We start from the raw sequence: 15,999 nt of genomic DNA on the forward strand, positions 1-15,999 counted from the left end.
GTAGAACCTATATAAGGTGTTGAGAAATAGGGTATATGTAGGTAACCGTGACCTGGAGCAGGTGTGTTGAACTTCTGCTATATTATATTACCTGGCTGGCTTAGTGGGTAGTGAGGGGGGTAACCTCATGTAGTATATGAGCAGCAGATGGATCTAACGTGCCGTAGATCCTGTCTGATATAAATGCACCAGGTTAGGCGAGAAAAGGCGTTATATAGGAAATGGTTGTAAAAAGATATTACCTCTGACCACTGTTGGTGTGGGGCTGACCTCTGGTAATTAGGTAGATAGGTAGCAGCAGCTGCGACGCTGAAAACAGGACGCTTCTGCAGGTAGTAATACAGGTAATATGTGGTTAAAATGTCCATGGGGCAGTGGTATACAGGGAGGGATGTTTAGAGGGTAATACCTTAATGCGCAAGGCTCCACGATGGCTGAAGGCAGCGGTATCAAGGAATGGCAAGAAGGGCCATGAATTGGAGACCTCTAAGGGAAAATATATACTGTGAGTCAATAGTATAGATGCCACTAGGGCCATATAAACCCTGGAGCTGTGGGCTACAACTACATTGGTGGATCAGGGCATTACCTTCGGGTGCTGGGGTGTCGGCGGCGCTCCTGCGCCTTGCTGTGATGGCAGGTACCCTGTGGCGTCTGAGCCTTCTATTTAGGCGCGGCAGGGACTTGCGGCGCCGGAAGTGCGGCACCCGGTACCGGAAGTCCCGCCGCTTAGTGTCTAGTGTGGAGTGCGCAAGTGCGGGCGTTGTCAGGGGGACCAAGCACTGCGTACTTGCTGTTATGACTGCGCATGCGCTGTTGGGGCATAGGCGGAAATAGAGTATAGATGTAATGTCTTATAATTGGATAACAGGTCAGACTATAGGTGCGGTACTGGTTCATTATTATAGCTGGAAGGGATAAGTCCCTCCAGATATAGGATAACCTAACTAAGGGCGAACAATACATAAATACATATATGCAGGTGTACTAAACTCATACTACGGGTCATGTAAATAAAAAAATGAAACGTAAAAAAGGGAAAATTGGATCAGACAAAAGGAGAATGTATATGGAAAATAAAGGAAAAATGGAAAAAATGGAAAATAAAAATGAAGATAAAAGTGAAAACAATGAAATAAAGATAAAAGTGGGAACAACAATGAAAGAAAAAAGGAAAAATGAAGAAAAAGAAAAATGGGGAAAATGAATGAAAAATAATAAAAATAGTAAAAATAAAAATAAAAATAAAAATAGAGATAAGAATAAAAATAAAGATAAAAATCAAAAACAAAATCAAAAATAAACGGGGGTTGGAAATGAGGATAGAAGCCCCATAGGGGGAAGAGGGTAGTCGTACCAATTGAGATTAGACCAACCCCCACGGTCAGCGGGTCTATAGGAAGAAAAAAGAGAATATATCAATGGCAATGTTAAGGCAACCAGTCAATTTCTCTGTTGAGGCCCTTGGGCCTTTTTGCTAGATACCAGCCAATTCCTGGGCGTCATAAAAAACATCAAACTAATACCCCAATCCAGCCTCCTAGTTACCTTAGATGTTCAAAGTTTGTATACTTCCATTTCGCACGATAAGGGTATCCTAGCTACCAAAGATTTATTGGACAAATCTGACTTATCCCAAAACTCAATTAACTTTTGCCTAGACCTGCTCAGGATAGTTCTCTATGAAAACTATTTCCTATACGAGGACTCGTACTACGTCCAGGCACGCGGGACCGCCATGGGCTCAAATGTAGCCCCGGCATATGCAAATGCCTATATGCATTATTTTGAAGAACATTATGTTTACAATAACGAGTTGTTTCTCCAATACGCAATTGAGTATCATCGCTACATAGATGATATTTTCATGATTTGGACAGGTACCCCCGACTCACTCAGTGAGTTCCATGGATATCTCAACTCTATCTTTCAAGAACTTCAGTTCACATTGAACTCCAGCACTACACAGATAGCCTTCCCCGACACATTGGTCCTAAAGGACCCCGAGGGAAGATTGAGTACTGACCTTTACACTAAACCTACGGATTGTAACAGCTTACTGTTATATTCAAGCTGCCATCCTAGATCTACTAAAAACAGTCTTCCCCGCTCCCAATTCAAAAGGGTGTCACGAATAGTGTCAGATTCAGAATCACGTCAACACAGACTTGACCTTATGTCCCAAAAGTTCAGGGACAGGGAATATCCACCTACACTACTACAGCAGGAACGGTTATTGTCCTCTACTCATATATGTATTTATGTATTGTTCGCCCTTAGTTAGGTTATCCTATATCTGGAGGGACTTATCCCTTCCAGCTATAATAATGAACCAGTACCGCACCTATAGTCTGACCTGTTATCCAATTATAAGACATTACATCTATACTCTATTTCCGCCTATGCCCCAACAGCGCATGCGCAGTCATAACAGCAAGTACGCAGTGCTTGGTCCCCCTGACAACGCCCGCACTTGCGCACTCCACACTAGACACTAAGCGGCGGGACGTCCGGTACCGGGTGCCGCACTTCCGGCGCCGCAAGTCCCTGCCGCGCTTAAATAGAAGGCTCAGACGCCACAGGGTACCTGCCATCACAGCAAGGCGCAGGAGCGCCGCCGACACCCCAGCACCCGAAGGTAATGCCCTGATCCACCAATGTAGCTGTAGCCCACAGCTCCAGGGTTTATATGGCCCTAGTGGCATCTATACTATTGACTCACAGTATATATTTTCCCTTAGAGGTCTCCAATTCATGGCCCTTCTTGCCATTCCTTGATACCGCTGCCTTCAGCCATCGTGGAGCCTTGCGCATTAAGGTATTACCCTCTAAACATCCCTCCCTGTATACCACTGCCCCATGGACATTTTAACCACATATTACCTGTATTACTACCTGCAGAAGCGTCCTGTTTTCAGCTTCGCAGCTGCTGCTACCTATCTACCTAATTACCAGAGGTCAGCCCCACACCAACAGTGGTCAGAGGTAATATCTTTTTACAACCATTTCCTATATAACGCCTTTTCTCGCCTAACCTGGTGCATTTATATCAGACAGGATCTACGGCACGTTAGATCCATCTGCTGCTCATATACTACATGAGGTTACCCCCCTCACTACCCACTAAGCCAGCCAGGTAATATAATATAGCAGAAGTTCAACACACCTGCTCCAGGTCACGGTTACCTACATATACCCTATTTCTCAACACCTTATATAGGTTCTACCTTATGACACAACAGGAACGTCGCATTTTTTGAACTACAAGTATATTCGCAATACTCCCACCACGCTGCAAGGTAAAACGGCTCGCCGATATTTACACTTGTTATGCCCTTCTATATATCTTGTTCCATTACATATTCTCATTCCATATACCCCCAACAGACTATACCTGCGGTACCATAACAAAAGGTCACCTGCCCATTATTAATACCATTCTTGTTAAGGTATATTCTTCATACAAATCTGGTAAAGGTTGCATCTCATCTACAGTTCTTACTAACACTTTTTTATTCCTTATAGATACTCTTTATACCACGAGGATACTATTTATGCTATACTACTATTCACCTTGCTAAGGTAAACCTCACCTCGGTCTCTTCTCGAACTCTCCGTCCTCTCAACTATCAGAAATCACCACGCGGATTGACACCTTCACCCATAGGATGGGGATATTTTCTCTAATTTTTTCCTTTGTTAGACAGGATCAAATACCTGTACTATGCTATGTCCTATATTTATGTTTGTATATATTATGTTTTTCTCTTTCTCGGGTTGCAATGTGCTACCACCCTATATGTAAATTATGTATATACTTGATGTACAGTCACTTACATTTGTTCTATTCTTTCCAGCGACCATTTTGATAAAGACTCGGGAGGAGTCGAAACGTTGTCAGTTTGACTTCTGGTCGCATTCTGCATTGTTGAATGATATGTCTATAGCACTTCAATAAATTTCTAATTTTTCACAAATGATACACTTAGAGAGTGCGGTGTATTTAATTTAATTCTAGTATATCAGGACGTTCCAGTCCTCTACACCTGCACCTCGTCTTATTTTAACCTTAGTGCACACCAATTTCTCCTCCACTGCCGTGAGAGACACATTAGCCTGATGGCTCCTCTCTGTAGGCTGCACCCGGGGTTTATTCCGCGCCTGCCCCCTCCTAGATATGCGTTTGCTGACTTGCACTTCTCAACAACTTTGTCTGACATGTTTGGAGATCTCCTTGGTCTTCCCAGTGTTGTTTGGAGATCTCCTTGGTCTTTATGGTGTTGTTTAGAGATCTCCTTGGTCTTCACAGTGTTGTTTGTAGATCTCCTAGGTGTTCATGGTGTTGTTTGGAGATCTCCTTGGTCTTCATGGTGGTGTTTGGATATCTCTTTGGTCTCCATGGTGGTGTTTGGATATCTCTTTGGTCTCCATGTTGTTGTTTGGAGATCTCCTTGGTCTCCATGTTGTAGTTGTTTGGAGATCTCCTTGGTATTTATGGTGTTTGGTTAGTGGTGCCTCTTGTTAATGGTGTTACAGCCTCTGTGGCCTTTCAGAAAAGTTAAAGTGTATATACTGACCGACATGTGACACTTAGATTGCACACAGGGGGCCGTCCTGTCACTTAGCATGGGACTTACGAATGGAATTGCTTGCACCAGAAATGTTTAGGGGTTTCATTGCAAAAGGGGTGAATACAGTAGCGTAGCTGCTGGGGGGGCAGAGGGGGCCGTCGCCCCGGGCCCTGTCACATGAAGGGGCCCACTGGGAGCCAGGGCCACTTCTGTGACGAGGCAGAACATAGCATAGGAGCAGAGCAGTATAATGTCTGCTCCCGTCTGACGGAGACTCTGCACGCTGCTACTAGCACAGTGGCCGGCTGCAGTCTCCCCCCTGCAGTGAATGGTTTCGCCCCTCTGACCTGATCATGAAGCTTTTCCCTGGCTGCAGTTTTCCTTCACTCTGTGCACGCTGGGATTGGCTCAGGCACGCTGGGTCCTAGTGCCCACACCTTGCATTTCACTCACACTTCCTGGTCCTGCCTGCAGTGCAAACCTTATCAGTAAGTGCTGGGGATGGAACTTATTAGGTTTATTAAATTCAGGTATGTCACTGTGAGGCCGTTGGGGTGTTGTGGGGGCTGAAAGTGAGTGAGGTATTGTGGGGGAGGGGAGACAGGACACTGGAGGGTGGATGTAAGACCATTTGGGGGTTGTGAGGGCAGAAGGTGGGTGAGGGGGGACAGGGCACTGAGGGGTGGATGTGAGATGATGGGGGTATTGGGGCTGCAGTGGGGGAGGGGGGACAGGTCACTGGGGGCTGAATATTATAATGTTTTGTTATGATATTATATATACTCCATCATGTAATATTTGCTGTCTGGGGAGGCTGGAGATGGGGAGTAGGGGGCCTTTGATACGTACCACCTGGGTCTTTTATGAGTATTAGTATAAGGAGCCTCATACAGTAACCAAGAGCTGCATCACATTTACAGCACCACTCCAGCATTATTTTGTATTTCACTGCTGGAGCGGTGCTGATAATCCCCGTCCCCTGCCCCCTGTCTGATACTCACCTTCTGGCGTTCTCATCTGTTTTTGTCTCCGCTCGGCTCCGTCTCCTGCAGTTTGTGGCCTGTCCGAGGCTCCAGTGTTTCATGGAGCAGCGCAGAGGTCACTAATCAATGTGAGTCTGTGGGAGCCTCGTTCTGGCCTCTTTCTCACTCTCAGGCTATGTGCACACGGTGCGGATTGGCCGCTGCGGATTTGCAGCAGTTTTCCATCTGGTTTACAGTGCCATGTAAACCTATGGAAAACCAAATCCGCTGTGCCCATGGTGCGGAAAATACTGCGCAGAAACGCTGCGTTGTATTTTCCGTAGCATGTCAATTCTTTTTGAGGATTCCGCAGCGTTTTACACCTGCTCCTGTATAGGATTCCGCAGGTGAAATCTGCACAAAAAACACAGGAAATCCACGGTAAATCCGCACACAAATCCACAACCAGTGCACATAGCCTCATAGTCTTACATTGAGCACTTGTGACATAGCTTCTAACTTCTGGCCTGTCAGAAGCTGCGCTCACAAGTTTGAGCAGCGGCCCTGCAGCAGTGCCACAAAATATTGATTATGCCGGAGGATGAGTAAATGACCGGGGCATCCAAATCATGACAGGGAGCTGCGGGCCCATCATACTGTGTATAAGGGAGCTGCGGGCCCATCATACTGTGTATAAGGGAGCTGAAAGCCCATCATACTGTGTATAAGGGAGCTGCGGGCCCATCATACTGTGTATAAGGGAGCTGAAAGCCCATCATACTGTGTATAAGGGAGCTGTGGGCCCATCATACTGTGTATAGGGGAGCTGCAGGCCCATCATACTGTGTATAAGGGAGCTGCGGACCCATCATACTGTGTATAAGGGAGCTGCGGACCCATCATACTGTGTATAGGGAACTATGAAGGCATGTTGTGCATATGGGAGCTGTTGGCCCATTACACTGTATATAGGGGAGCTCTGGGAGGCATTATACTTTCTATAGTGGAGTTCTGTCAGCATTATACTGTGTATAGGGGAGCATTGGGCTCATACTGTGTAGAGGGGAGCAGTGGGAACATCATACGGTGTATAGGGGAGCTGTGGGGGCCTTATACTGTGTATAGGGAAGCTTTAAGCTCACCTTACTGTGTATAATGGAGCAGTACATGGGGGAACTTAGGGGACATTATTAAATGTTAAGTGGGCACTTCAGCATCGTTGTTATAGGGTCACTCAGAGTATTGTGACCATCAACGTTGCATATGGTCACAATATGGCGGTAAAGTCAATGTTCGTTTTTGTATATAGATTTATTTTCAATAACAGTAGGGTCATATTCTGAGGTTCCCCTATACTCACAATTAGAGTGCGCAACCGTAGCTGTAATCAGGGTTAGCTGGTTAGGGGCCCACTCAGATGTTTCGCCCCCCCTAAGTTGAAACCCTAGCTACGCCTCTGGGTGAATACATATGCACATGCCAATTTTTAGTTATCAGATCTCATAAATGTAATTTATGACTATTTTTCTCACTTCACCAGTTTGCACTATTTGGTGCTGATGCGTCACACACAAAGCAGATTACAAAACTATTTAAACACCAGTTGAAATATAACAAAATGGGTAAAAAGTAAAGGGGGTGGCTGCAGACTGCGTTAATAGTGAACCCATCAGTGAGCTCAGTTTGACAGTCATGTTTGTAAGGCCTCATTGAGACGGGCGTGATTTTTCTCGCAAGTAAAAACAAGGACCGTCGTTCACCAACGGTTTATGAGCCGGAACGTCATCAGTCATTTTCATTAATAAAAAAAATTAAAAAATGTTCTCCTAGTCATTGCAATGTTAATCAGATGTTAGTGATCCTCAAAACCAAGACTTTTATGGGTAATTATGATCCGTGACAACCGCGTCTATTACTTTTTTGTGGACACAGTCTGTAAAAAAAACACGGGACATTGGAGCAGCCCCATAGACTTGAATGGTTGGGAAGTGCAGAAGGAAAGTGGTCAGAAACTCGTAGTATATTTTTAATATATATATATATATATATATATATATATATATATATATATATATATATATTCAACCCTCTGCTTACTCTACTAGTTTTTTTTTCCTGCACTTTCCAGCAAATTGTCCCATAGTTGGTTCCACAGATGGAGCAGCAGCGGTCCAGTGGATTTGATATCCAGCCTCACGTTGCGTCCGTGTTCATGGTGCGCACTTACTCTACACATCACCACCATCCTGCCCTTTGGCTTTATACTATGGAGCATTTTTCTTTAATATTTTTTTATTCCCTTATATGGGATTCGTAGACGTCTTTCCCCTGCCCTTATCTTCTCCTGGAATCTTCCAAGCCGATTGATGACCACGTCCGTCAGAGTTGAGCATCTATGAATTGTTTTTTTTTTTAATCAATTATTCTTCAGATTGTTATTTTTCATAGATGATCACGTTCTTGCAGCTTTAACAAAAGGACCAGAAACATTTGGGAGCCCATGATTCGTTAGGAAGCAGACTGAGACTTTTTGAAGAAATGTTAATTTATTACCATAAGTCTACTTTTTTTTTTTTTAAATAATCAAACTAGGGGCATAAAAAACCAACAGGATTAAGGCAAAAACATACAAGTCGGGACCTTCGTGTAAGGGAAGCTGCGGAGGTTATGACTTCAGATGGCCCTAAGCTATTTCTGGGATTTCAGCAAAATTAGATATTTTCTGGAGTCTCAAGAATCCAAGAACAGAAGAGGAAAGTTGCCCCAGTTCTTCCTTGTCCGTGTTTGTTATTGAAGTGTATTCCCCTGACATCAGGCATAATTCACATTATCGGGGTCTGTGCGAGAGCCATATTGTGCCCTGATCGCGAGGACAGCGCACACTTGGGGCCTAGAGGAACGGCGCCATTTGCTGGGATTTCTTTGGCCCAATGGAAAGTAATATTTTGAAATTAAACCAAAAGTTGAACTTTTTTAATATAGAAAAGTAAAATTGCCTCTATAACACAATGGTGTAAGCTAAAGCTCGACGGCACGCAGCAACTCACATCCTACCCGGGACACAGACTAGCACCTCCGTAAAAAAGGTATGAAGGTAAAAGTAGGTGACCCCAATTATTACCGCACAGGAGACATACAAGCTTTCCGCTTCTAAAGCCCCCCATATGGCTGTCGTCTGCACAATGCTTCAGCTTGATTTGTACCATTCACAGGAGCGTTCACTTGGCCAAGTGCTTTCAAGTTACTGCTGTCGGACATCTCTGGTGGGGACTTATCTCCAGGAGAGAAAAAAAAAAAAAACATTGAAAGTCCAAACATCAGACATGCCCAATCAACATGTTCTCCAATGATCAATCGATTGGTGCCCCCATACCCATGACCGTGTCGGCTGAACCCATCAATATCTGTGAATTTTACCATCCGCGCTCGAGTGTTAGCCGAGCATCTTCGGCGCGCTCAAATAATTTGTTCGAGTCCCCGCAACTGCATGTCTCATGGCTGGTAGACGGCAGCAACAAATGTGGGGAATGCCCGGTTGTTAGGAAATCTCTTCATGTGTTGAGGCTGCTGAACAGCCGACGGGATTCAAAAATATTATTCGAGCCCAAGATACTAGGACAACACTCGAAAACACGCTCAAATAATATGATATCCGAGCACGCTCGCTCATCACTAATAAGGAGTCAATAACTAACAGGATTGAACCCCAATTAGGCCATACACCCTACACCAAGCTTTCCAACAAAAACATTCTAATCAACCTTCCCCTGCCTGGAATTCTCGTGGCCTTATCTCAACAGAAGTACTGAAACCATTAAGGCAGGCAAATGTGGACCACGCTAAACTCCATGACAAGCAGTCCAAGATCTTTGCCTCGCCTTCCTCCTGAATCTCCTCGCAATCATCAAACTCTGCAAAGGCCAATATATATATATACATATATATATCTAGACTCCACCATTAACAGACATCAGCAACTACGTCCAATCTTCACCTGTCCAATCTTCTGCTGTTATGATCCAGCGAGGACCCCCAAACACATTTCATCTCCATAATACGGTCACATTTCTTTATATGCCTTTGTACAGGGTGATTCAATTGCTACTTTACTAGGAAACATTGACCGTACTGAGATTTGGACTGTCCTTACTTTGGTTCATGAGAAGTGAGACTGCAATGGACCTCAGCGACATTGCCGAGTGGTCTCACCAACTTGTCGCCCCGGCGGTCAACCCCACTACGGGCCACACTCGCTGCACGCCTTTCTGCGTGTCGGTAGTTTATGTGCGGTTCTGGCATTTCACTCCTGCCGTATTCCTTCGTCATTCTTTAACAACGTACAAATGCACTTTTGGAGGAACACATTCCATTGTGCAAACTTACTGGAAAATCGGGTCCTTAAAGAGGATCAAAGGGGGTTTCTAAAGAAGTTTGGAGATCGAAATCCACCATCCAAACCATGTATTATGCCATTGGTGAATGAGCTGGAACGCACAGGAACATTACTGGATAGGCACGTTGGAGAACACCGAAAACGTCTGAGTAAACAACAATTCAAGATGTGAAACAGCGACTTCTGGCATCTCCACGTAAATCATTGCACAGACTTTCCCAAGAGACAGGCATGTCGTGTTCTACGTGTCAATGAGTGGCCAAGAAAGGTCGTGTTCAACCGTTCACTATCGTTCAGGAGTTAAAAGAGCGCAATCAAGAGAGGAGAATTCGTTATTGCAGGATTTTTTTTCTTTGGGCCATTTGAAGATTCGGGTGTACAGTAATGAACCACGAATATTACAGGAGCTCTGAGAGAACATACAGGGAGGAATTCAGGCTGTGACCCCAGACATCCTGCGGAATTCATTCAACAATATGGAACAATGCAGGGATGTGAACGGTGCACATTTTCAACACCTGCTTTAAAACATCAGTTTGTCATGACTATTTAGGTACAGTCCAAATTATAGTACGATAGATCGTCTTTTAAAAATTTTTGAATTTTTCTGGGTAAAATAGTGAGTGAATCACCCTGTATTGAACTATTTACATACAGTGGGGAAAATAAGTATTTGATACACTGCCGATTTTGCAGATTTTCCCACCAACAAAGAATGGAAGGGGTCTGTAATTTTTTATCGTAGGTACACTTCAAGAGTGAAACAGAATCTAAAATTAAAATCCCCCAAAAATCACATATTTTTACACATTTCATGTAATAAAATGCAAATTAATTATTTGATCAGCTACCAAACAGCAAGAATTCTGGCTCTAACAGAACTGTTAGGCTATGTACACACGCTGCGGATTTTGCTGTGGATCCGCAGCAGTTTTCCATGAGGTGTACAGTACCATATAAACCTATGGAAAAAAAAATCCGCAGTGCGCATGCTGCAGAAAAAAAAACATGCAGAAACGCAGCAGTATATTTTCCGCATGTCAATTCTTGGTGCGGATTCTTCGGCGGTTTACACCTTCTCCACAATAGAAATCCGCAGGTGGAATCTGCACAAAAACCACGGTAAATCCGCAGTGCGGTTTACCTGCGGATTTACCACAAACAGTGCGGAAAAATACGCACACCATTCCGCAGCGTGTGCACATAGCCTTAGTGTTTCTGTAAGAAGCCTTCTACTCTGCACTCATTACTTGTATTAATTGCTCCTGTTTGAACTCGTTACCTGTATAAAAGACACATGTCCACACACTCAATCACACTCCAACCTCCCCACCATGGCCAAGACCAAAGAGCTGTCTAAGGACACCAGGGACAAGGCTGGGATGGGCTACAGGACAATGGGCAAGCAGCTTGGTGTGAAGGCAACAACTGTAGGCACAATTATTAGAAAATGGAAGAAACACAAGATGACTGTCAATCTTCCTCGGTCTGGAGCTCCATACAAGGTCTCACCTCGTGGGGTAAGGATGATTCTGAGAAACATCAAGAATCAGCTCAGAGCTACACGGTAGGATCCGGTCAATGACCTGAAGAGAGCTGGGACCACAGTCTCAAACATTACCATCAGACACATCAGACACACTACGCCGTCATGGATTAAAATCCCACAGGGCACACAAGGTCCCCCTGCTCACACCAGCACATGTCCAGGCCCATTTGAAGTTCACCAATGACCATCTGGATCAGAGGTGTCAAACTGCATTCCTCGAGGTCCGCCAACAGGTCATGTTTTCAGGATTTCCTTGTATTGCACAGGTGATAATTTAATCACCTGCACAGAATGATTCCAGCACCTTGTGGAATGCTAAGGAAATCCTGAAAACATGACCTGTTGGCGGCCCTCGAGGAATGCAGTTTGACATCTCTGATCTGGATGATCCAAAAGAGGCATGGGAGAAGGTCGTGGTCAGATGAGACCAAAATATAACTTTATGAAATCAACTCCGCTCGCCGTGTTTGGAGGAAGAAGGATGAGTACAACCCCAAGAACACCATCCCAACTGTGAAGAATGGTGGGGAAAACATCATACTTTAGAGCTGCTTTTCTGCAAAGGGGACAGGACGACTGCATCATATTGAAGGGAGGATGGATGGGGTCATATATATCGTGAGATTTTGGCCAACAACCTCCTTCTCTCTGTAAAAGCATTGAAAATGGTTCATGGCTGGGTCTTCCAGCATGACAATGACCCAAAACACAGCCAGGCCAACTAGTGGCTCCGTAAGAAGCATTTCAAGGTCCTGGAGTGGCCTAATCAGTCTCCAGACCTGAACCCAATAGAAAATCTTTGGAGGGAGCTGAAACTCAATGTTGCCCAGCGACAGCCCCAAAATCTGAAAGATCTGGAGAAGATCTGTATGGAGGAGGGGGCCAAAATCTCTGATGCACTGTGTGCAAACCTGGCCAAAAACTACAGGAAACGTCTGACCTCTGTAATTGCAAACAAAGGTTTCTGGACCAAATATTAAGTTCTGTTTTTCTATTGTATCAAACACTTATTTCATACAATAAAATGCAAACTAATTTTGTAAAAATCATACAATGTGATTTTCTGTTTTTTATTTTTAGATTTAGTCTCTCACAGGTGACGTGCACCTATGATTTAAATTACAGCACTCTCCATTTTTTGTAGGTGGGAAAACTTGCAAAATCGGCAGTGGATAATATACTTATTTTCCCCATTGTAATTGAAAATCAGACTATAAAAATGTGGCCATCTCAAGCTTGGAATAGGTTCACAATCTATCGCTCTTACAGAAAACAAGACGGTGGTAATGGAGCCTAAGAATCATCATGACCCGTCCGCTAGAAGGTCCGTATATCCACCATGGTGGATTCCTTCAATATGCTTGTTCATGTAGGGAATGATGATGTCGTTTTTGCAGTACATCATGGCCATCATATTACTTAACGAGTTCTAAAAAAAAAACTTTAGAAAAAAAATAAACACTTTTGCTGAGGGTACCCAAAAGGAGATGTACATGTAAAATGCTCCAGGGGGTCATAATTATTGGTCCATGGTCGGGTGATAAGCACTTGCTTAGTGAGGCCATGAAATCAAATTCAAGATGCCGCAAAATATTGGTAAGTTTCAAGCTTATCGTCTTGGTAAAGCTTGGAAGAAACAGGTCATACCACTGGTTCTACCACAATACATAAGGTTTGGTCTTTCCTCCAAATCGCTAATGTTTCCAGGTTCAAACCCTTGTGTTAACGATAACACTGCATCCCGTGGGGGCAAATCCTATAGCAGATATAACTGTCTTAAGGTCTTCTCCAAAGAAAAATGCTGAAAATATGTAACTACTTAATACATATTCTGAACCTTAACTCCCCTAATGCGAATTATCTGATGTATAGTCCGCATTAATTTCCCTCTTTTTTACATGAGACTATTGCTTCTCCCCAGTGTGAGTTCTCTGATGGCTGTTAAGAGATTGCTTCTGGATGAACCGTTTTCCACATTCTGCACATGAAAATGGCCTCTCTCCGGTGTGATTCCTCTGATGTACAATAAGAGTTTGCAGTTGTATAAACCTTTTCCCACATTCCGCACAAGAATACGGCTTCTCCCCGGTGTGACTCCTCTGATGTACTATAAGAGCATGTTTTTGGTTAAACCGTTTGCCACAATCTGAACACGAGTACGGTGTCTCTTTTGTGTGAATTCTCCGATGTACAACAAGAGCTTGTTTCTGGTTAAAACATCTTCCACAATCTGTACAAGAGTACGGCTTCTCCCCTGTGTGGATTCTCTGGTGTTCAACAAGACTTCGTTTCCGTGTAAAACATTTCCCACAATCTGGACATGCATACGGTTTCTCTCCTGTGTGACTTCTCTTATGTGCCATAAGATCTGACCTCTGGGTAAAACATTTGTCACATTCTGGACATGAAAACGGACGTTCACCTGTGTGAATTCTCTGATGTACGTATAAATTGTTTCTTATTCTAAAACATTTCCCACATACAGAACATGAAAATGGTTTTTCTCCAGTATGAATCCTCTCGTGTTCCACAAGATGTTGTTTATTTGTAAAGCTCTTCGCACATATTGCACATGAGAATGGCTTCTCTCCTGAGTGGATTCTCTGATGTCTCATTAGATCTGCTTTCCGATGGAAACATTTCCCACACAACAAACACGAAAATGGCTTCTCCTCTGAGTGAACCTTCTGATGTTCATCAAGATTTGTTTTAATCGCAAAACATTTCCCACATTCCAAACAGGAGTATGGCTTCTCCCCAGTGTGATTTCTCTGATGTACAATTAGAGTTTGCAGTTGGAAAAAACGTTTCCCGCAGTCATCACAAGCATATGGCTTCTCTCCAGTGTGATTTCTCTGATGGACGATAAGTGCTTGTTTCTGGTTAAACCCTTTCCCGCATTCTGAACACGAGTACGGCCTCTCTGTTGTGTGAATTCTCTGATGTACAACAAGAGCTTGTTTCTGGTTAAAGCGTCTCCCACATTCTGTACACGAATACGGCCTTTCCCCTGTATGGATTCTCTGGTGTTCAACAAGACTTCGCTTTCGGGTAAAACATTTCCCACACTCCGTACATCCATATGGTCTCTCCCCTGTGTGACTTCTCCTATGTGTAGTAAGTTCGGATCTCTGAGTAAAAGATCTCTCGCATTCAGAACATTTAAAAGGGCGCTCCCCTGTGTGAACTCTCTTATGTACGTAAAGATTGTTTCTTATTCTAAAACATTTCCCACATTCTGAACAAGAGAATGGTTTCTCCCCGGTGTGAACTCTCTCGTGTTCTACAAGATGTTGTTTCATTCTAAAGCATTTCCCACACACTGAACATGAGAACGGTTTCTCCTCAGTGTGTATCCTCTGATGTCTAACCAGACCTGCCTTCTGATTAAAACATTTTCCGCACACCGGGCACAAAAATGGCTTCTCCTCTGAGTGAATTTTTAGATGTTCACAAAGATTTGATTTCCAGGTGAAAGTTTTCCCGCATTCCAGACACGAATAAGGACGCTCTCCTGTGTGGATTCTCTGGTGTTCAAGAAAATTTGCTTTGTTTGTGAAACATTTTCCGCATTCCAAGCATGAAAATTGGCTCTGGTTTCTGCGGTCGAGCGTGTCAAAGCAAGGGAATGGTTTAGCAATGAGCGACAGATCAGCTGAAGGTCCTTCGAGACTAGCAGGATCAGATGGGAGATCTCTGCTGTGGATGGCTAAAGGTAGATTTGAGTTACCAAAGTGTTCTCCAAAAATATTCCGAATGCTGTAGTATTCTACATCAGAAAACTCAGGTAGAGGATTGCACTGGAGACTCAATAGGTCGTCTGTTGGGAATAAAAGAAAAAAATAGTTTTTCATTGACTCTTTCACACAGTTGTATACTATCATTTAGGGTATGTTCACATGTAGCTTTTTTATATATAAAAAATGCGGAAAACTGCAATGGAAAATCATGCATATTTTTTCTTCGTGCATTTTTGCTGCTAACTTAATTTTGATCTCAATGGGGAAAAACTGCAATAAAAACGTTGAAAAAAAAATGCACCACAGGTAAAAAAAAAAAAAAAAATGCACCGTGTGAATGAGATTTTAGAAAACTCGTACATTTTGATCCTGACACATTCAGTATTTGGTCAGTATTTTCAATCAGTATTTGTAAGTCAAAATTAGGAGAGAAAAACAATCAGCGAAAACGTATAATACAAACACGTCACCACTCCTGTATTTTTCACACACGCCTATTTTAGGCTTACAAATACTGATGTAAAATACTGACCAAATACTGAACGAGTGAATGTGGCCTAATAAGAGACCATTCAATTGTAATGGATTAAAATCCAAGTAGCAATGAGGAGAGCAGCAATTACAAGCTCTAACAAAAAGTGTTTGTAAGCACTGCGCATGTTTTTTTTGCCACTGCTAACATAGGTAATGAGCAGTAAACATTAAAATTAAAAACATTTTTTTTTTTTTAAATAAATTGCAAGTTGCTTTTTTTTACAGGTACTTTGCAATTTTAAGTACTTGA

The 15,999-nt window shown here is 43.3% G+C and overlaps 1 protein-coding gene across 1 annotated transcript in view; it reads right to left on the minus strand.

Annotated features, from left to right (window-relative positions):
* The window catches only part of LOC143803806 (uncharacterized), a 60,105-nt gene that overhangs the window by 27,987 nt on the left and 16,119 nt on the right, over positions 1-15,999 (minus strand). The window contains exons 7-9 of the mRNA XM_077281573.1: positions 13,381-15,295; positions 11,439-11,522; positions 9,743-9,860 (exon numbers count right to left, since the gene is read on the minus strand). Of these exons, the coding sequence (XP_077137688.1) occupies positions 9,743-9,860; positions 11,439-11,522; positions 13,381-15,295 (2,117 nt within the window). The remainder of the gene's footprint in view (positions 1-9,742; positions 9,861-11,438; positions 11,523-13,380; positions 15,296-15,999) is intronic.

This window comes from Ranitomeya variabilis, chromosome 2, assembly GCF_051348905.1.
Source record: "Ranitomeya variabilis isolate aRanVar5 chromosome 2, aRanVar5.hap1, whole genome shotgun sequence".
NCBI lineage: Eukaryota > Metazoa > Chordata > Amphibia > Anura > Dendrobatidae > Ranitomeya > Ranitomeya variabilis.